The sequence below is a fragment of the Lytechinus pictus genome, chromosome 4 (assembly GCF_037042905.1).
Source record: "Lytechinus pictus isolate F3 Inbred chromosome 4, Lp3.0, whole genome shotgun sequence".
NCBI classification, from domain to species: Eukaryota; Metazoa; Echinodermata; class Echinoidea; order Temnopleuroida; family Toxopneustidae; genus Lytechinus; species Lytechinus pictus.
In genome coordinates, this window is record NC_087248.1 from 3046689 (window position 1) to 3068773 (window position 22085).

Here is a 22085-nt window from a genome sequence, read left to right on the forward strand (position 1 = left end):
ATCTTCCAGGTAAATGAGCAGCTGTAAGCCAGATGTCATTATTGATACACCATTTCCAAATATTAATGGCTGCTCTATTACATTCCGGCGACTTTGTGCCACCCATATTATTCAAGTATGCTACAGCTGTGGTATTGTCTGTCCTTACCAGTACATGAATGTTCTTTTTCTCTGAGCAAAAGGCTTTCAGCCCATGGCTAACAGCTATTGTTTCTAGCACATTAATTTTATTTTGATTGGCCAGTGCCATTTCTTCACTGTTCCATCTACCACCTGTTGAAAAGGAGAGATCTGTTGCCCCCCAACCTTTTCCACTAGCATCTGTATGAATTTCCACATCTGGTTTTGCCCTCTGCATGGGGTTGAATTGCGAATCAATGTTAAATATCCACCACTGCAATTCATAGATGCTTTCTCTTGATAGTGTCATTTGCCTATCAAAATGTCCCTTGTTCTTTGCAAGGGCAAATATCTTGTCTTTCTCCAACGCTCTGTAAAAGAGAGGACCATATTGTACAGCTGGACAAGATGCTACTAATTGTCCAATTACCCTTGCAACTTTCCTAGTTTGCAGATTCTGATTACCCATCAATTCACGACAAGATTGTTTAATGTTTTCTTGCTTCTCCCTTGGAAGCCTGACACTCATGTCTCGGGTGTTCAGATTGAACCCCAGAAAGGTGATCTCACAAGTAGGATCTAAAACAGACTTTTCAGGGTGAATAATAAACCCCAACTCTGAAAGCAATGTAGTAGTTGCTTTAACTGCTGCCTCTGATTTCTTAGCAGTTTTGGCTATAATAAGAGTGTCATCTAGATATCCAATTACAATATGGCCTTTCTCCCTGAGCGACGCAAAGACAGGTTTAAGCAGTTTTGTAAAAAGCCTTGGTGCTGAGCTAAGCCCATTGGGTAATGCTTGAAATTGCCATAATTTTCCCTGCCATACAAATCTCAGATATTTTCTAGACTCAGGGTGAATAGGTACCGTGAAATATGCATCTCGAAGGTCGACTGAAGCTAAATAATCATCTTGAGAAATGAGGGGTAGAGCTGTTCTAATATTGTCCATCTTAAAATGGCAATATGAAATGCTTTTGTTCAATTCTGACAGATCTAATATGATCCGCAGGCCGCCATTTTTCTTTGGCCTTGTGAAAATATTCGATATAAATTCCCCTTTTATATGATCACATGATTCTATAACATTTTTCTCCAGCAGTTTATTTATCTCTTCTGTAATCACTGCTGTTTCCTCTGAATTTCTTTTAAACTCATGAAGGGGTTTTTCCCTTCTAGGGGGAAATTTTAGTGGATCAAATTCAAGCTTGTAACCCTGTACAGCTTGTAAAATAAATGAATCAGATGTAAGCTCTCCCCATTTATGAGCATAAAGCTTCAGTCGACCTCCGACTGGAAAATCATAATTCTGTGTAGATCTAGGTAGATTGGAAGTCTTTCCTACCTTGTCAAAATCTGGTAGTTTCTCTACTTTCTGCCCTGCCCTTGGCTGGACTTTCTGAACTGTGGGGCTTGATGTCCCTCCCGAGCTGCTGTCGGTGTGAATGTGTGAGGGACCTGTGGAGCTCTTCTCCTCCACTGGGTTCGCTGGCCTAAAAAAGGTCTTGACGCACTGCCTGGTGAGTCAGAGTAGGATGTCTGCGACGTCCAACCAGCTTCTTTATATCTACGTTCATGCCCTTGGCTTGGATAAGGTCTATATGATGGTTTCGGTTTTTTATAACCACCTTTCATAACTCCAGCTGCCGCTTTATGCTGGTCTTGCAAGTCTTTCACCTGCTTGCCCAGATCATCTCCGAATAGGTACTTTGTTACTGGATTTGTGGGCTTGCAAAGATGAGTAAACTTTGTGTTAAGATCTGGCTTTATCAGTTCTTTGCGGAGGGCATTCATCTCAAAATTAGCATTGCATAACAATGCCAAAACGTCCTGTTGTTCAGAGGACATGTTATTTGGATCAAGAAGACTGACGTAAGCCGAGATGCCCCTCGTAAGAGATTTTTGGACCCTCTGAAGTTTGACATCCTTGGTACGGACAGAGGCAGACAAATTGTCCCAAATTGTCTGATTAACTTTCGGAGTGTCAATGACTCTGCAGTTTGACAGGCATGGATATTTGCTGCTGGTCTCATCCAGCACCTTTTCCTCCAAGCGATGGCTCATTAAGTAATTCACAGAGTTAGCCAATTCTTCCTCAAGAGGTTGCCCAATGTCTGATGCTACCGCAAATTTAGCAGCAAAAGCTGGAACTTTTAGTGATTCAGTCATCTCCGTGCAAGACTCCAACTCTACACTTGTGCTCTCATCTTCAACTTCCATAATTCCCTCTGTATGACTTGCGGTGGAGGCTGTTTCACTGCGACCAAGATCAAAATGTCGCTCTGGCTGTGCATGTCCCATGCCTGCCATATCATCTTGTTTATTGGGAAGAGCCTCCATAAATTGGCAAAGTAAGCCTTCGAGTCTGTCGAGACGATTGTTCACCATTCCAATTTCATCCTTCGACTTAGACGTTTTCGGCCGAGCCGTCGCGACCGCCGAGCGATCGCTAGACTTCTGCACCGCCGGAACTCCCCGGTTGCGCTCCGATCCTGTCGTCCCCTTGGCCGCCGCAGCACGGTCAGCCAGACTCACGTTTTCCAACTCCATACTCGAAATTTCCGCCGCTACGCGGTCGGAATTCTTGTCCTTTTCCTTTTCCACGGCCACGCCTGCGGAACGTTTATCCTTTAAATCCTTCATAATAAGTTTGATTATTCCAAGTTTTAGAATTTCTGCGAAATTCTATGGATTTTTCTACGCTGTGAAAAATCTTTTCCGCTCAATCACAACACGCGCCAACGAATTGACACGCACGTGATCAGCGGGATCTCATATTATTCCCGATGAGACATGTAGTCTCAATCGGAGGCTTACGTAGTAAAATACAGTATAATAATGATACAGGTAACTTCATCAAAGTCAAATCTATTAGATCAACAGATATCTGTTCAACTTTCTATTAAAGAGAAATTCAAATTAGAAGAGGTATCCAGTAAACGTATGCATGCTTTGGAAAAATCTGGCCTTGAAATTGCTTCAAGGTGAATATATGACTTTTTAATAGGGAAGGGCAATTTTGTACAAGTTTACCTATAATCTGTACATGCAGATATTCCTACCATGCAAATGTCCAATATAATTTCATCATTATCAGCCTTTTGACTAAAATAGGGTAGTGGGCACCATGTATATATATTATTTATATCAATTCAGACATGAATATTAGGGTGTCTGGAAAACGAAGACCGAAGACCGAAGACCGGGGACTCCTATCACACTCGTGTGAAAGCGTTTGTAGTTCACGCCCGAAGTGTGTACAAAGCAGTGCAAAGTGTGTACAAAACACGTGCGCGGGTTAGAATGGACTTTGGACCTTGCCCCCTACACGTGTTCTCCCATTGACATTGCACGGGTCCCCGGTCTTCGATCTTCGTTTTCCAAACCTGTTGTTGGGTGTCTGGAAAACGAAGACAGAAGACCGGGGATCGCGTCAATTCGTCTAGCTAAGATAGGCACCTATAATATTCAGCACCAGTTCAAGAATATTCTGATCTTGGATACGTCATCAGCTATGATTGGCTGCGGATAAGTTATGGTTATTTGTGTGAATATCGTTATCAGCTAGGGCATGATATTAAGGATAGCGTACATATTTCACCCACGGAATTCAGCCATTGCAATTCTGAAAACTGTCATAAAGGCATAAAACTGAAAATTTGCATACAATATACACCTCATACTGCGCAATCACGTACAAGCAGACTCAACTCAACTGGCGTTTGCAACTATTTTATACCGCTACCATTGACATTACGCATGTCCCCGGTCTTCGGTCTTCGTTTTCCAAACCTGTTGTTGGGTGTCTGGAAAACGAAGACAGAAGACCGGGGATTGCGTATTCGTCTAGCTAAGATAGGCCTATAATATTCAGCACCAGTTTAAGAATATTCTGATCTTGGATACGTCATCATGCAGCTATGATTGGCTGTGGATAAGTTATGGTTATTTGTGTGAATATCGTTATCAGCTAGGGCATTAATTATATTAAGGATAACGTACATATTTCACCCACGGAATTCAGCCATTGCAATTCTGAAAACTGTCATAAAACTGAAAACTTCCATACAATACACCTCATACTGCGCAATCACGTACAAGCAGACTCAACTCAACTGGCGTTTGCAACTATTTTATACTACCATTGACATTATGCATGTCCCCGGTCTTCGGTCTTCGTTTTCCAAACCTGTTGTTGGGTGTCTGGAAAACGAAGACAGAAGACCGGGGATCGCGTCAATTCGTCTAGCTAAGATAGGCACCTATAATATTCAGCACCAGTTCAAGAATATTCTGATCTTGGATACGTCATCAGCTATGATTGGCTGCGGATAAGTTATGGTTATTTGTGTGAATATCGTTATCAGCTAGGGCATGATATTAAGGATAGCGTACATATTTCACCCACGGAATTCAGCCATTGCAATTCTGAAAACTGTCATAAAGGCATAAAACTGAAAATTTGCATACAATATACACCTCATACTGCGCAATCACGTACAAGCAGACTCAACTCAACTGGCGTTTGCAACTATTTTATACCGCTACCATTGACATTACGCATGTCCCCGGTCTTCGGTCTTCGTTTTCCAAACCTGTTGTTGGGTGTCTGGAAAACGAAGACAGAAGACCGGGGATTGCGTATTCGTCTAGCTAAGATAGGCCTATAATATTCAGCACCAGTTTAAGAATATTCTGATCTTGGATACGTCATCATGCAGCTATGATTGGCTGTGGATAAGTTATGGTTATTTGTGTGAATATCGTTATCAGCTAGGGCATTAATTATATTAAGGATAACGTACATATTTCACCCACGGAATTCAGCCATTGCAATTCTGAAAACTGTCATAAAACTGAAAACTTCCATACAATACACCTCATACTGCGCAATCACGTACAAGCAGACTCAACTCAACTGGCGTTTGCAACTATTTTATACTACCATTGACATTATGCATGTCCCCGGTCTTCGGTCTTCGTTTTCCAAACCTGTTGTTGGGTGTCTGGAAAACGAAGACAGAAGACCGGGGATTGCGTATTCGTCTAGCTAAGATAGGCCTATAATATTCAGCACCAGTTTAAGAATATTCTGATCTTGGATACGTCATCATGCAGCTATGATTGGCTGTGGATAAGTTATGGTTATTTGTTTGAATATCGTTATCAGCTAGGGCATGATATTAAGGATAACTTACATATTTCACCCACGGAATTCAGCCATTGCAATTCTGAAAACTGTCATAAAACTGAAAATTTGCATACAATATACACCTCATACTGCGCAATCACGTAAAGCAGACTCAACTCAACTGGCGTTTGCAACTATTTTATACTACCATTGACATTACGCATGTCCCCGGTCTTCGGTCTTCGTTTTCCAAACCCGTTGTTGGGTGTCTGGAAAACGAAGACCGAAGACCGGGGATCGCATTCGTTTAGCTAAGATACCACTTATAAATGTCATTATGAAGGCCTCTATTATTCAGCTCAAATTCAAGAATATTCTGATCTAGAATACATTATGTCATTAATTGGCTGATAATGAAGTCATGTTAATTGCTAATTGTGTCAATAATTAGTATAGTTAGACCAGTTGAAGCGGGATAGGTCTCCCAGTTTACACCACTATTCCACTGAGACAAGTAACAAACTCCAGTATAATCAATCAGACCAGTTTCAAATTTCCAGTTAAAGGTTAACTCTAGACCAGTAATTTCAGACCAGTTTAATTCTTAACTGGTCCAGTAAAGTGAACTCGACCAGTTAGACCAGTATGCCGTTTTTCCATTTTCCAGAATTACATTCTGTGAACTGGTTTTTCCTTCTTAATTGGCTGACATTAATTTGCAATTTTACTACCATTGACATAACGCATGTCCCCGGTCTTCGGTCTTCGTTTTCCAAACCTGTTGTTGGGTGTCTGGAAAACGAAGACAGAAGACCGGGGATCGCGTCAATTCGTCTAGCTAAGATAGGCCTATTAATATTCAGCACCAGTTCAAGAATATTCTGATCTTGGATACGTCATCAGCTATGATTGGCTGCGGATAAGTTATGGTTATTTGTGTGAATTTCGTTATCAGCTAGGGCATGATTAATAAGGATAGATAACAATTATAACGTACATATTTCACCCACGGAATTCAGCCATTGCAATTCTGAAAACTGTCATAAAACTGAAAACTTGCATACAATACACCCCATACTGCGCAATCACGTACAAGCAGACTCAACTCAACTGGCGTTTGCAACTATTTTACTACCATTGACATAACGCATGTCCCCGGTCTTCGGTCTTCGTTTTCCAAACCTGTTGTTGGGTGTCTGGAAAACGAAGACAGAAGACCGGGGATCGCGTCAATTCGTCTAGCTAAGATAGGCCTATAATATTCAGCACCAGTTCAAGAATATTCTGATCTTGGATACGTCATCAGCTATGATTGGCTGCGGATAAGTTATGGTTATTTGTGTGAATATCGTTATCAGCTAGGGCATGATATTAAGGATAGCGTACATATTTCACCCACGGAATTCAGCCATTGCAATTCTGAAAACTGTCATAAAACTGAAAATTTGCATACAATATACACCTCATACTGCGCAATCACGTACAAGCAGACTCAACTCAACTGGCGTTTGCAACTATTTTATACCGCTACCATTGACATTACGCATGTCCCCGGTCTTCGGTCTTCGTTTTCCAAACCTGTTGTTGGGTGTCTGGAAAACGAAGACAGAAGACCGGGGATCGCGTCAATTCGTCTAGCTAAGATAGGCCTATAATATTCAGCACCAGTTCAAGAATATTCTGATCTTGGATACGTCATCAGCTATGATTGGCTGTGGATAAGTTATGGTTATTTGTGTGAATATCGTTATCAGCTAGGGCATTATATTAAAGATAACTTACATATTTCACCCACGGAATTCAGCCATTGCAATTCTGAAAACTGTCATAAAACTGAAAACTTGCATACAATACACCCCATACTGCGCAATCACGTACAAGCAGACTCAACTCAACTGGCGTTTGCAACTATTTTACTACCATTGACATAACGCATGTCCCCGGTCTTCGGTCTTCGTTTTCCAAACCTGTTGTTGGGTGTCTGGAAAACGAAGACAGAAGACCGGGGATCGCGTCAATTCGTCTAGCTAAGATAGGCCTATAATATTCAGCTCCAGTTCAAGAATATTCTGATCTTGGATACGTCATCAGCTATGATTGGCTGCGGATAAGTTATGGTTATTTGTGTGAAAATCGTTATCTGCTAGGGCATGATATTAATAATTATAACGTACATATTTTACCCACGGAATTCAGCCATTGCAGTTCTGAAAACTGTCATAAAAAAACTTACATACAATACATACTGCGCAATCACGTACACGTACAAACAAACTCAACTCAACTGGCGTTTGCAAAAATTTTACTACCATTGACATTACGCATGTCCCCGGTCTTCGGTCTTCGTTTTCCAAACCTGTTGTTGGGTGTCTGGAAAACGAAGACCGAAGACCGGGGATCGCATTCGTCTAGCTTAGATTCAACTTATGCCATCATTAAGGCCTATTTTTTTTTGCTCAAGTTTAAGAATATTGTGATCTCGAATACATTAATATCATTAATTGGCTGATAATGAAGTCATGTTAATTGCTTGTGTCAATAAATAGTATAGTTAGACCAGTTGAGGCGGGATACTCTCCCAGTTTACACTATTCCACTCGGATACAAGTAACACACTCATGCAGTAATCAATCAAGACCAGTTTCAAATTTCCAGTTAAAGGTTATACTCTAGACCAGTAATTTCAGACCAGTTTAATTCTTAACTGGTCCAGTAAAATGAACTCGACCAGTTAGACCAGTATGCCGTTGTTCCATTTACCAGAGTTACATTCTGTGAACTGGTTTTTCCTACTTGGCTGACATTAATTTGCAATTTTACTACCATTGACATTACGCATGTCCCCGGTCTTCGGTCTTCGTTTTCCAAACCTGTTGTTGGGTGTCTGGAAAACGAAGACAGAAGACCGGGGATTGCGTATTCGTCTAGCTAAGATAGGCCTATAATATTCAGCACCAGTTTAAGAATATTCTGATCTTGGATACGTCATCATGCAGCTATGATTGGCTGTGGATAAGTTATGGTTATTTTTGTGAATATCGTTATCAGCTAGGGCATTATATTAAGGATAACGTACATATTTCACCCACGGAATTCAGCCATTGCAATTCTGAAAACTGTCATAAAACTGAAAACTTCCATACAATACACCTCATACTGCGCAATCACGTACAAGCAGACTCAACTCAACTGGCGTTTGCAACTATTTTATACTACCATTGACATTATGCATGTCCCCGGTCTTCGGTCTTCGTTTTCCAAACCTGTTGTTGGGTGTCTGGAAAACGAAGACAGAAGACCGGGGATCGCATTCGTTTAGCTAAGATACCACTTATAAATGTCATTATGAAGGCCTCTATTATTCAGCTCAAATTCAAGAATATTCTGATCTAGAATACATTAATGTCATTAATTGGCTGATAATGAAGTCATGTTAATTGCTTGTGTCAATAAATAGTATAGTTAGACCAGTTGAGGCGGGATACTCTCCCAGTTTACACCACTATTCCACTGAGACAAGTAACAAACTCCAGTAATCAATCAGACCAGTTTCAAATTTCCAGTTAAAGGTTAACTCTAGACCAGTAATTTCAGACCAGTTTAATTCTTAACTGGTCCAGTAAAGTGAACTCGACCAGTTAGACCAGTATGCCGTTTTTCCATTTTCCAGAATTACATTCTGTGAACTGGTTTTTCCTACTTGGCTGACATTAATTTGCAATTTTACTACCATTCACATAACGCATGTCCCCGGTCTTCGATCTTCGTTTTCCAGACACCCGGATAATAAAGACGGCATAGGGAGACAGACAGAAAAAGTGAGTAAGAGGAAAGGGTAATTAAAAGGAGATATAGATAGAAAGTACAGAGAGAGGATTGGGCCAGAAAGATGAAGATTAAACAAAAGGTATGCATGTATGACAACAAATTATGTACAGACCCTCCTTTTTACAATAAGCCCGCTCCAAGGCCCCCGTTTTTTGTCTCGCCCGCGGCACACCCCTACCACTTTTTTGGTCGAGTGCACCCCCCCCCCCCCCCGGGTGAAGCACTCATCGAAAGCATGCGCATACATACGTAGGCACACTTTTTTTTGGCGGTAAAACGCGAACGGTACCGACCCGCGTGGCGTGTATACCTGGCCGGTGTAGCGGCGGATACCGTATCCGCCGGCAGATATCGTTCTAAATGGCCGATATCGTTTTTAATCGGAACCATATCCGCCGGGTTTGACGCGGCTTGATGTTTGCAGATTTGGTTCCTCGGCGGTTTGGTTCTATTGACTATACGTGTAATATAGATTTGGACATACAACCTCGGCAGCGCGTGCATGCGCCGCTCTGGCAATGTCGATCGCAATGGGGGGGGGGGGGAATTTTCGTCCGCCTTTAGTGAATTTTTATTCAGGGGCGGATCCATACAGCTTTTGACAAAGGGCTCGATGGGGATAAGGATTAATAGGAGAAATAACGTCTCGTTATTTCATGTATTACATACACCTGGCATATACACCAAAACTATGCTATTTATAATTATTTTATTTTGATGAAATTTTCATCATTTTGTTTTGTGAATTTTCATACTATTTTCAGTCCGCAGTATGCATCGATCTCTTTAACTGTGCTTTTTCACACCATGTTTAGTGTCAGTTTGCCAGACTGTTTGGCGAAAATTTGCACCCCATATAGGCCTATAGCAGGGGCCGCGGAACGGTTTTCAAAGTGGGGGGACTGAGGCAAGAGTGGGGGCTGACCATGCAGAAAATCACAATCATATGGTAATTTTTACGTTTATGTACACGGTTTTGGAAACAAGTGGAGGGGGGGGGCTGAAGCCCCCCCAGCCCCCCCCCCCCGCTTCCGCGGCCCCTGTATAGGTTTTTGAAACTACAAATGTTTAGAAAAATTTCAATAAGTTAAATCATCATATTTCAAAATAAATGATGCAAATTAGAGTATGAAAATATGTTTTGCTGTTAACTCATTACTATTGCTTGTAGAATGCTAATTTTTAGTGAAAACATAAATTTGAATAATTTTTAATGTATAAAAAAAAAAATCTTTTTTTCAATGTTAAGGAATTTGAATTAATTAAAGGGGACCGGAAGTTCAACCTGACAAAAGTTAGATACGCCACGTACTGTTTGGTGCTCCCCAATTTACCTCTCAGTCGTCTAATTTTAAGATCAATATGGGATCTTTAGTAAAATATAATTTATCCTTTATATCTTTTGTTTCTCACTATACCCCCTCCTGGTTTTCATTTCTTTATTTTTCGCCTTTCTTTCTGTCCCTGCCCATTTCGCCCTTTTGCTTCTTTTCCAGTTTCGTAGGCTTTCTGGCACATTATGAATATATCTGGGGCGTATACGCGTGGGTAATATAGCACCAAAAAGGAGAAATAGAAAGAGGAAGGGGAGGGAGAGAAAATAGAAAAAATAGATACGAGAAAATGTGGAGGAAATAATAGTAATACGTTGGAATTTCGTAAATCAAGAATTTCATTTGCAGTAATCATTATTTATACTTCCCTTTAGAAAACTTATTACAAAATACTGATTTTAATAATATCGAAACTGCCATTGTTTGCTTTTATTTAATACCTGTATTAATCATAATTGATGCATATTGTGCCCAATTTATCCCTAAAATTCTGATAAGAAGGATTTTTCATACTGCAATAAATTAATAGGTATAAAATAAATTAACAAATGCATGTTATTTGATTACAAGCATTATTATCATATATTGGGGTAAATTCTTTGTATAGGCCTACTAGTATTGCAGCAGACATTGACAGTTGAAATGTGAACTATTTAAAGACCCAGACCAGACCCCAAAATTTAATTGGCAAATCAGACAAATCGAAAGCTATTAATTTAAACTAAAAACAGAAATGCAAGTTTTATGCAGTCATCGCTTTCAGCTGAATATTTTGCTTAAGAATAACTCCAATTATCGGGTTTCGGAAATATACTTTCTTGTAATTGCTTTCACCTTCCTCGCACCGAGACCATGACGTCATGTAGTGTTAGAAGTGGTGTAATTTCATAGAGTTGTAACAAGAAAATGGGTTATTTTCCCCTTTCAGATTATGCATTTTATTTTTTCACCCCTATATATCACATAGATACCATAAATATATCTTTTTCTGCAAGTTTTAATTGATGAAATCTACCGCTTTTGACTAGTTTTCTCGTACCACGTCACGTATGTGAATGAAGGATATCGCGATATAGCGCAAGAACGATATTTTCCCAAGAGATAGCTATAAATTAGGCTATAGTGGTACTGAATCCGCCGGAGTAGAACACGATCCGCTGGCGGATTTGGTGCCTAGAACAGTATCTGCCAGGCGCAGGATCCGCCGGTACACCGGCCGTATGTGCAATTCAATTCATGATCAGTGTACGATCACTCATGCACTGCGCTGCATGCACTGCGCTGCTGCATGATCGTTTCCGTAAGAATTGACAAGACAAGACGAGACAAGACAAGAGTTAGAGCCAGAGGAACACAATACTAACGATTGCCATGGGTCAATTAATCATCACATATTATCCAGTGATACTAGTTCAGCATTGATATAATCAGGTAAATAGATCCAAATAAATGATTTATTATGGAATATGGTATTCGATGGCTTCAGAAGTTTAGCTGAGCTAGGCCTAGGTAGGGTAGGGAGTGTGCTTCGACGCTACACGATCCTGCCTGCCTGCCTGCATATACCGGTAGTAGGGTACGGACTACGGTACCGTACCCCTAGCTGCCAGCTCCAAGCACTGCGTTGCGGGCCGGTACAGTAGGGCCTCGTGGCGCGCCGCCCTTTTCGGTTCGGTGCACATGGCGGGCGTTCGGTGCACATGTGGCAGTTATGCACGTGTTTTATATTATTAATTAGGGCCTACTTGGTCTAACCCAGGACCAAAATCCAATTGACACCAGTTGGATTTCCAACCGGTACTGGTATATCAATTGGTATTTTAACTTGAATACTGGTATAACAATTTCCAGCTGAAACTTGAATCCACCAGGCAGTGAGTTGCCAATGCCAACTGGAAATACTAACTAGGCCCAACCCCTTGGGCAACTGGATATCCTAATTAGAACCAGTTGGGTAACTGGAAATGACTTACAACTGGAAATATGTTCTAACTGGAACCAGTTGGGTAACTGGAAATCCTAACTGGAACCAATCAATTGGGTAACTGGAGTCTGGAGGTGACCTCTTACTGGAAAGGTGATAAACCGGAAATAAAGCTGGAACCAGTTGGGTAACTAACTGGAAATGAAGCTGGGACCAGTTTGGTAACTGGAAATAATCTCCAATTGGAAAATTTTCAGTTACCCAACTGGTTCCAATTGAAACCAGTATCTGCCAGTGTGCACAGATTAATAATATGTGATTCATCATCATTTACAAATTCTAGATTCTATATAATTCTTTTGTATTTCAAGTACCATACTTGTTTCAGAGAAGTGTTTAAAATGCTTATTGGTTTCAACTGGAACCAATTGAAACCGATTGTCAACTGGTTCCAGTTGCCAAATTGGTTTTAACTGGAACCAATTGGCAACTAGTTGAAATTGGAATCAGTTTCAATTTCCCTATTGAAACCATTTGGCGAACTGGTTTCAATTGGTTTTGCTCTAATTGGTTTCAACTGGATTTTGGTCCTGGGAAGTTAGGTCTAACTGTTAGATCTAATGTTAGAGCAAGATGTTCTAACTTCTATGCCTAAAAAGTTGGGACTAGATCTAGTCAGGGCTATGCCTACAGTCTAGACCCTAACGTACATGTAAGTCCAATAGCGGGCTATGTTGGATGTAACGTTAGACTCTATCTCTAGATCTAAAAATTGCTATCAGTATTACTATTAGTGAGAAGTCAAGACAGTAGCCTAGGGCCTATATCTAACTGTAAGACTCTTGATCTAGAGTAGAATCTAGTACTCACATTGGATCTACATTATTACATAGATCTATAGGACTAACATTAAAATAAGGAGGCTTGCTAGGGCTAGGCCCCCTAACGTTGGGCCTTATTTGTGTAAAAAAATGCCATTTATGGAAAGGCTTTTCAACTGCAACTCTGCTTAAGGGATCCGCGTAATTCTGATACTGAAGATAGACCTAACTTAGATCTAATAGACAAATGTCTGATTCATTTTAGGTTAAAAATTACCACCAGTCTAACGTTAGCCAGGTCTACAGGTGTACGAATCACGGACGTACAACTCAGACTTCGGGATAACTCGGCCGCTTTGTGAGATGTGATTTTTTTTTCTTCTGATTTTCTGTCATTTCTAAATTTCTGGTAGGCCTCTAGATTTAGATCCAGTCTAACGTTAGATCTAATAATTTTCTAGGGATATGGTCTAATGGTTTATTCTTCACTTTCTAGATCTAATGGACTCTATAACTTTGTTTTCGTTAAAAAAAAGGTGTAATTTATGGCGCTTTTCCGACAGCTGGCGATTCCCATACACGGGTCCATGTGTATATTAGCTGTGTTGACTTTATTTTGTGATCATATCTCTCTAAATTACCACTTTTGTCGCAGAATATGGACTTTCTTGTATTCCTCTAACTCCATATCTTCATGTAAAATTTGGTGTATATGCACGATTTTGTTGAAGTTTTTCACCTTTCTCTCTGATCATAAGTAGTGAACAAGAGGAATGAAGACGAGACGGATGAAGGTGATGAGAGGGATAGACCGGGGGAATAGAGATGAGGATCAGGATGTAGATGATGAGAAGTATGTCGAGATAAATCGAGTGATAGAGACGTTGAGAGGGATGATGATATCGCTCATCATCATCATCATGACCATCATGACCATTATCTCCAACATGTTCTATGACTACCTCCATCATCATGACCACCGTCATGTCATTAATATCGTAACCGCCAACTTCCTCATCACCATCACCACCATTATGACCACCACTGCATCATTATCACCAAGTCCATCATCAACATCACCACCAAATTCATCTTGGTTGTCATCTCCATGATTATTTCATCCAATTTAGAAAATGGTGAAAGGACTACTCTTATCTTTTCTGAATTTTATTTTGCATGAAACCACCTGGGACCTTTGAAGATTACACCAGGAAATTACTTCAAATACACACACTGAAAATCTAATGCTCAATTTGCATTTTGGAAACATATGGGGAAAAAATTACAAATATTTGTGAATGAACAAATACCAATAATGGCCCAAATGAATAATTATTAGTTTAAATTATATATATTTTTTGCTTGTGTTTCCCTAGTTGCCTGAGTTGGAGGGACTTGCTCCTTCCCCCACCAAAACAATAAATAAAAGAAACCAGACAGAAAAGGATAAGAAAATTAGGGAAAAGGTGGGGGCGCAAGTGGAAAAGGTAAGGAAGAAGAAAAGAAAAAGAAAAAAGAATGTTAAGACAGAAACATACTTTCACTGTTCCAAGGAGCAGAGATGTCTACCCCCCCCCCAGAAAAAAGAGAGCGAGAGGGGAAGAAGACAATGAAGAAAAGAGAAGAGAGGAAAGGATTTAATTAAAGAAAAAAAATCCCCCTCTACCCTCTCCTTTTTCTTCTCCTTTTCTGTCTCTTTTTTTTTTTTGGGGGGGGGGGGCAAGGCCCCTCCAACCCCTGGATCTGTTCTTTCTATTTCTGTCCTTCCCCTTTTCCTCCATTTTTTTCTCTCTATCTCTCTCTTTGAAAGGGGGGGGGGTGATCCTCCAACCCCAAGATCTGTTCTCTATCTTTATATCTGTCCTATCCCCTCTTATTTTTTGTTTTCTGTCTGTTTTTTTTTTGGTGGTGGTTGAGGGGGAGCAAGGTCAGTGTTCCAAGCCCATCAGGGAAAATTATTCTTTTTTACAGGCAGGGAAAATCAGGTAATTTGATCAAAAAATACATCAAATCAGGGATAATTGCAACAAATGAGGGAAAAATCAGAGAATTTTGATGAGCCCAAAAGTCCTAAGCAAGGAAATTCAGTGAGACTCTGTTGTATTTTGTTGCTCATCAAAACAACATCCATTGAATGAATGGTTATGGTGGTACTAATTAGTTTTACATTATCGTTTTATACTGAAAATACCGTAAATGCAACAACTTTAATAGAAAACATGCGAAAATTGGAATGGGTTGAAATTATTACATTGAAATTTTAAACTTCAACAGGGAAATATCAGGGAATTTCGTTTTCTACAAAAGCTGGGAACCCTGAAGGCCCCTCTGGCCCCATTAGATTTGTTTCTCTATCTTTGATTCTGTTCCGTTCTCACCCATACGTCTTTTTTCTTCCTTCTTCCCTCTCTTTCCCCCCTTTTCTTTTTTTTTTGGGGGGAGGGGGGGTGGGGCAAGAGACCCGGAGGGGGGGGGATCTGTTTCTTAATCTTTAATTCTGCTTTTTCTTCTCCCTTTTTTTTTTTCATTTTTGTTATCCATTTCTTTATCCCACTTTTCCACCTTTTTCTACTTTTCTTTCTGTCTGTCTTTTTCTCAATTGGCCCTTGTAGAACTAAGAATTGGACAAACTTATCATAAAGCTAATAAAATTATTTGGTAACCATGATGAACTGATCAATTACCCTAGTAGACAAAAGGGTAACTGGATGATAATGAAATAAAAATAATGAAAGGAAAGGGTGTATAAATCAATAAAATTGCTATGAATCTGGAATTTAGTGGGCTCTTTTGAGCATGGCCGCACACAGACAAAGAAACTACCGTAGAAATAGGGAGCAATTGAAGCGGCCGAGCTTGTCATTGAGGTACTTTTGCACTTTTTAATGTGATATTGAAAGCTTCAGCGCACTCTTTTAGTGCTTGTGAAAATTTTCAGTAAAAAAAATTAAGATTTTGACAATTGTGAGGGGGGGGGGCAGTCCTTCTTAGGGCCATGCTTTTGAGCATTTATTAGGCTGGGTTGGGATTGCCCCAAGTCCCTGTGTATATGTTCTCTTACTCAAGTATTAAACAGAAAATTATATACTTAAAAAAAAAAAAAAACAATGATTCACAGAAAGTAGAAAGCAAAGCACTGCAGCCTGCAGGGCCAGGCTTCATTCTCTCAGCCCAGACTGTGCACATCCACTTTTATTGGAGATTCTGGCTGAATTCCACCCTGGCAGCCTGACGCCCACCCTTTAGACCAAGAAATTACATTTTGAAAAATGAACAGGGTTGTAATAAAAATCTTTTTTTTTTTTTTTTTTTTAAACAAACCTTTTTTTTTTATTGTTTTAAAATGTTTTAAATTGTTTTGAAACGTTTTTTCCCCCAACGAATGATGCAATTTTCTGTAAATCAATCAAACTATATCCTTAATACAGCATGATTTAAGCTCTTGATGTTTCAAATACTTTTTTGGAGAAAGTATTAAGAGATGACTACAATTTTGGTATTGAATTTCCAACAGAAAAGTTCATATTTACCCCAAAATTACTAAATCATGGAAATGGAATGCCCCCCAAAAAACACTAGTAAGTTGACATTTTGTAAGTTTATTCCTCATACATGTACATGTATGAGGAATAAACTTACCAAATGTCAACTTACTTTAGTAAGTCCCAGGGTATTTTGAGTCTTGTCAATCTAGGGGGGGGGGGGAAGAATTTGCACAATGGAAGAAAATGGCATAATCTATTGACTATCAAGTTTCAAAGATTAAATTTCATTAAATCAATATTTCATTTGAATCGATTCTGCAAATTTTAGTGCATGAATGATATACAAATTTGGGTTTAAATATATAAACAAAGCCTTTGAACTGTTTTTTTTATTGAGGAAATCTGATCAAAGCATATTAGATTAAAAAAATCAGTATAAAATGTTTAATGTTTGTTTTAAATAACTTAAAAAGAAAATATGTGCATTTTTTTTTACTTTTTCAATTGTTTTTTTAATGGAAATTATTAGCAATAATTTTTCAATATTAACAAAAATACAAATAATGATGCAGATACAAATTTTGGCGTGAATTTGCATTGGCTTTATACATAAAATCAAGTTTTTGAGCAATTTGGGGGCTGACATGCACTTGTGTGTAATGTCATAACCGAATACATCCCAGAAGTGATATGGCGTGGCCCTGTCGGGTTAATGGATTTATCATAGAAAATTTTGAGGGGGCCATCAAGGTCCCCTGGGATTGCAATGTTAGGATTAAAGGTTAAGTCCACCCTAGAAAAATGTTGATTTGAATCAATAGAGAAACATCAAACAAGCATAATGCTGAAAATTTAATCGAAATCGGATTTAAAGTTTAGCTTATTTTTCTCATAACAGTTGTACATGTATGCACAACTCTGTGATAAATGCAAATGAGTTGATTATATATATCCCTCATTATTTAGTTTTTTATTGTTTGAATAAAAAATACAATATATTTCAATTTGTACACACTTAGCAATAATGGCCAACTTGACTGAACCAAAAAATGTTAAACCAATGGTAGGTTTCACATGTTCAGGGAAGAATAAAACTTTATTTCACATGACAATGAGGAGAAAATAATGAAATACATAGAAATAGTGAGTGAGTGATGTCAGTCCCCTCATTTGCATACCGCCCAGGAAGGGCATATTAATTTGCGAAATTAAGTGAAACTTTCTTATTTTATGTAGATCTTATTTTAGTACATCCGATTTTGATAAAATTTTCAGCATTATGCTTGCTGGATTTTTCTGTTTTTACTCAATTTCACTTTTTCTTGAGAGGACATGTCCTTTAAGTTTTGCTCGCTGATTATCTTATGCTGTTTAGGACTTTTCTTCATCATTACAAAGCGCAAAGTTTCACCTGCTTTTATGTGTATCTCAAGAGTAGGATGTCAGTTTTACAGTCTTCTTTGTAAAATATGCTTGTGCAACACTTCCATTTCATTCAAGTAATACAATTACATGTATTTGAGCTTATTTTATTAGTGTTTCTTTCCCTGTCCAGAAAATGAGCACAACACTCAGATACGTGACTTTGTTAAAATGAGAATATTCTTAATATGGATTTATGTGCACAATTGAACAGGGAGGAAAGGAACATGACAAGGCAATAGATAAAGGGGGAATAGGGGGGGAAGAGAAAGAGGAGAAAAAGAGAGGTGTAACTGTTGAGAAAGAGTTTTAAATAGTAAGTTAAAAGAAAATAATATGGTACATCAGTCTTAAAAAATAAAAGTATAAAAATAAAAAATTCATCTAAAATCACATCCATGGAGGCAAATTTACAACACACAAGTCTATGAAGTGTTTAAAAAATTTTTTGAAGAAAAACCGAGGTGTTTTCAAACTCGTTTTAAAACGTTTTAAATGACACCGTTTGAAACATGCCAACCCTGAAAATAAACCATTGAAATACAAGGAATGGAAAGGGGCACAGTGAAATTTATCAATTTATTTTAAATGATATAAAAAAGATTAATGCTAAGCCCCCTTCTAAAACCATTTTATATAAATCGCTTCCCCCGGCCGGGCATGCCCACACAGCTACATGTACACCATGAACTTTTTGAGCATTTTTGGAGCTTGAAGGAAATTGCCTCAAGCCCCAATCCACCTCAAAGTAATGATTCTGGGACTCAAACATCCACACCACAAAGTCAAAGGAATTATAAATAACTAAAGAAATATATATTTTTATTTCTGAAAAAAAAAGTACAAAAGCCTACTCCCACTGCCAAGCTTCACTCTCAGCCAAGCTCAGCTCTTTGACTGTACACGCCCATTTCCATTGGGGATATGCGGGCTGAAGCGCCTTGGCAGCTATGGGGGGGGGCGAGGTACATAGTATGGCGATGAAAAACACCTAACCATTCATCGGTTATTCACTACTCATGATCAAATAGAAAAGGTGATGTAGTTCCACTGCACCCGACAGTGGGGTGTAAGCCATGCCGAATCGTGCGGTGTGGCAAGTCCCTATAAAAAAGAGAGTTTAAAAATATAAATATTTTCTTTATCTCTTTCTGTTTTTACCCAACAGATTTTATCAACAATGGCTTTCAAATTACCCAAACTACCAGGACCATCAAAGTCAAAGCATTATGCTTTTGACAAGAACATTACTGTTGTGAAATGGGAAGAGTTAGATGCTCTTCATGTGATTGGCAGAGGCCAATTTGGTGAAGTTTCCAAGGTGACATACCAAAAACAAGACATTGTAATGAAAAGACTACTCAGTGAACAAGAAGAAGATAGGAGATGTTACATGAAGGAAGTGAACATTATGAGTCACTTGTCACATCCCAATCTTATCGACATAAAAGCAGTATGCCCTGAGAAGTGTGCTATTCTGATGGAATACATGGCATTTGACTTTGAAGTGTTAGGAACCAAGGATGTTGTATCTTCACTGTCAGAGTTTTTAAACCTTTTAGATCGTACTGATACAGTGGATTATTTTGACTTCTTTCCCTTGGTTGGACAAAAAGTGACTGAGGGATTGAAATATCTTCATGAGAATGGCATAGCTCACAGAGACCTCAAACCAGGCAACATTTTGGTTTCAAACCAACACTACTGTCATAGCCATGACAAGCAGGAAATTGAATCCATATACAGAACAGATCCAATCCTCATTAAACTGTGTGACTTTGGAGAGTCTCGCTCCAAAATGTTTCACACAAATACCATTCTACAGACTCGCACCTTAGGACTTGGACGAGGTACTCCAGCATTCATGGCTCCAGAAATAAGACTAGATAGTGACATGCTCCCTATTGGAGCAACAATGGAGGACTTGATGAAAGCAGATGTGTGGTCATTGGGCATGACCCTGTTTGCCATCATAAACCCATCTCTGAAACATCCATATGAGCAAAACTTGAAGGAAGCAACAGGTAAAAGGAAATTGAGTTCTATCCTACTAGAGAATCCAAAGCCTGATGTGAAATACAAAGAGAAACAGGAGACATCATGGAGTTCCCTCCTTTCTGCCTACAAGAAATGTGTGTTGACTCAGCCAATCAGGAGGCCAGATCTGGAGAGCGTAATCCAGCAGTTACAAGTGATTCCAAGGTAAGGTGTATTAGTATTACCCATGTCAGTTACTTTTTGCCTGTAAAATTCAACCATGGGATTTGAGTTCACCGAAAGGAAACTTAATTCATTGAGTCACTCCTTGCATGCATATATGTTTGAGGTAATAAGTTATGTCCAAAAGCCCCTCTTCTACATAAGTCTCAAGTGCATAATAAATTGAAAGTCCTGCATTAATGAATGATCCCAAACTATGACAAGGTGTAAAATTAAGATTGCAAATCAAAACAACCAATATGTAATGAGGAAATCCTGATGAAGAAGACTTGTTATTACCTTACTAAAGTAATTATAATTTTTAGCTCATCCGGCCCGAAGGGCAAGATGAGCTTATGCCGTGGCGTGGTGTCCGTCGTCTGTCGTCCGTCCACAATTTCAAAATGCTACTACTTCGCCATTTCAAGTCCGATTTCGATTCTGTTTGCTTAAATAGCACTAGGTGGGGGATTCAAAACTTCTACACAGAATTTTGAAATTCATTAAATATGCTAATTTATGTGCATTTTTCAAAATTCACAAAAAATGCTTTATTTGTTGATCGATTTTGATTTTTGTCCTTCCATCTGGAAGAGCTTCATGAGTTTCACCAATCTTCTACACAGAATTTTGAAAAAAAATTTAGAACAATTTTTATGCTAATTTATGCAAAATTAATTTATGCATATTTTTAAAATTTCACATAAAATGCTTCTTCTTTATTTGTTGACCGATTTTGATTTATTTTCTTCCATCTTGTGGAGCTTCATGAGGTTCACCAATTTTCTTCACAGAATTTTGACATTTTGACTAGAACAATTTTTATGCTAATTTATGGCAAATTAATTCATTAATATTTTCAAAAATTCACATAAAATGTTTTTTCTTCTTTAATTGTTGACTGATTTTTACCTTTTTTCTTCTTCCATCTTGTAGAACTTTATGAGGTTCACCAAACTTCTACACAGAATTTTGAAATTCATTAAATATGCTAATTTATGCGCATTTTTCAAAATTCACAAAAAATGCTTTATTTGTTGACCGATTTTGATTTTTTTTCCATCTGGAAGAACTTCATGAGGTTCACCAATTTTCTACACAGAATTTTGAAATTTTTATTAGAACAATTTTTATGCTAATTTATGGCAAATTAATTCATTCATATTTTTAAAAATTCACATAAAATGTTTTTTCTTCTTTAATTGTTGACCGATTTTTACTTTTTTTCTTCTTCCATCTTGTAGAACTTTATGAGGTTCACCAAACTTCTACACAGAATTACAAAAAAAAAGTTTTTTCTTCATTTGTAGATCAATTTCAATTTAGTTTGCTTTATATAATAGCTCGAGGTGGTGATACAAAATTTTAACATAGCATTTTGAAACTCATTAAATATGCTAATTTATTCATATATTTTCAAAACTCACAAAAATTACTTATTTATTTGTTGATTGACTTTGGTTATTTTTGTTCCATCTGAGAGCTACATAGGTTCACCAAGGTTCTACACAGAGTTAAGAAACTTTGACTAGATAATTATTAATACTTAATTCATATAAAATTTATTCATAGATCACAAAAAATGCTTCTATGTCATTTCTTCATCAATTTCAATTCTATATCCTCAATTTATGTCACCAATATAATTCACTTGTAACAGTGTCAACTGGGCTGAAATTAAAATTGTGTTAAATTTTGTTGCGAGATGCCGGATGAGCTCCACATCATTGATGTGCTAGTTTTTTTTTTTAAGATTTGAACCTTAATTGTTTTTAATTCGGTTTGTAGGAACTGGCTATATTTTTGTATTGAAAAAGTACC

General features: G+C 38.4%; 1 protein-coding gene across 1 annotated transcript; it reads left to right on the forward strand.

The window, feature by feature from the left end:
- The first annotated feature begins 19245 nt into the window (after positions 1-19245).
- LOC135153945 (serine/threonine-protein kinase 4 homolog B-like) lies at positions 19246-20271 on the forward strand. Its single transcript, XM_064098894.1, has one exon. It carries the CDS (start codon positions 19246-19248, stop codon positions 20269-20271), a length of 1026 nt encoding a protein of 341 aa, XP_063954964.1.
- The last annotated feature ends 1814 nt before the right edge of the window (positions 20272-22085 follow it).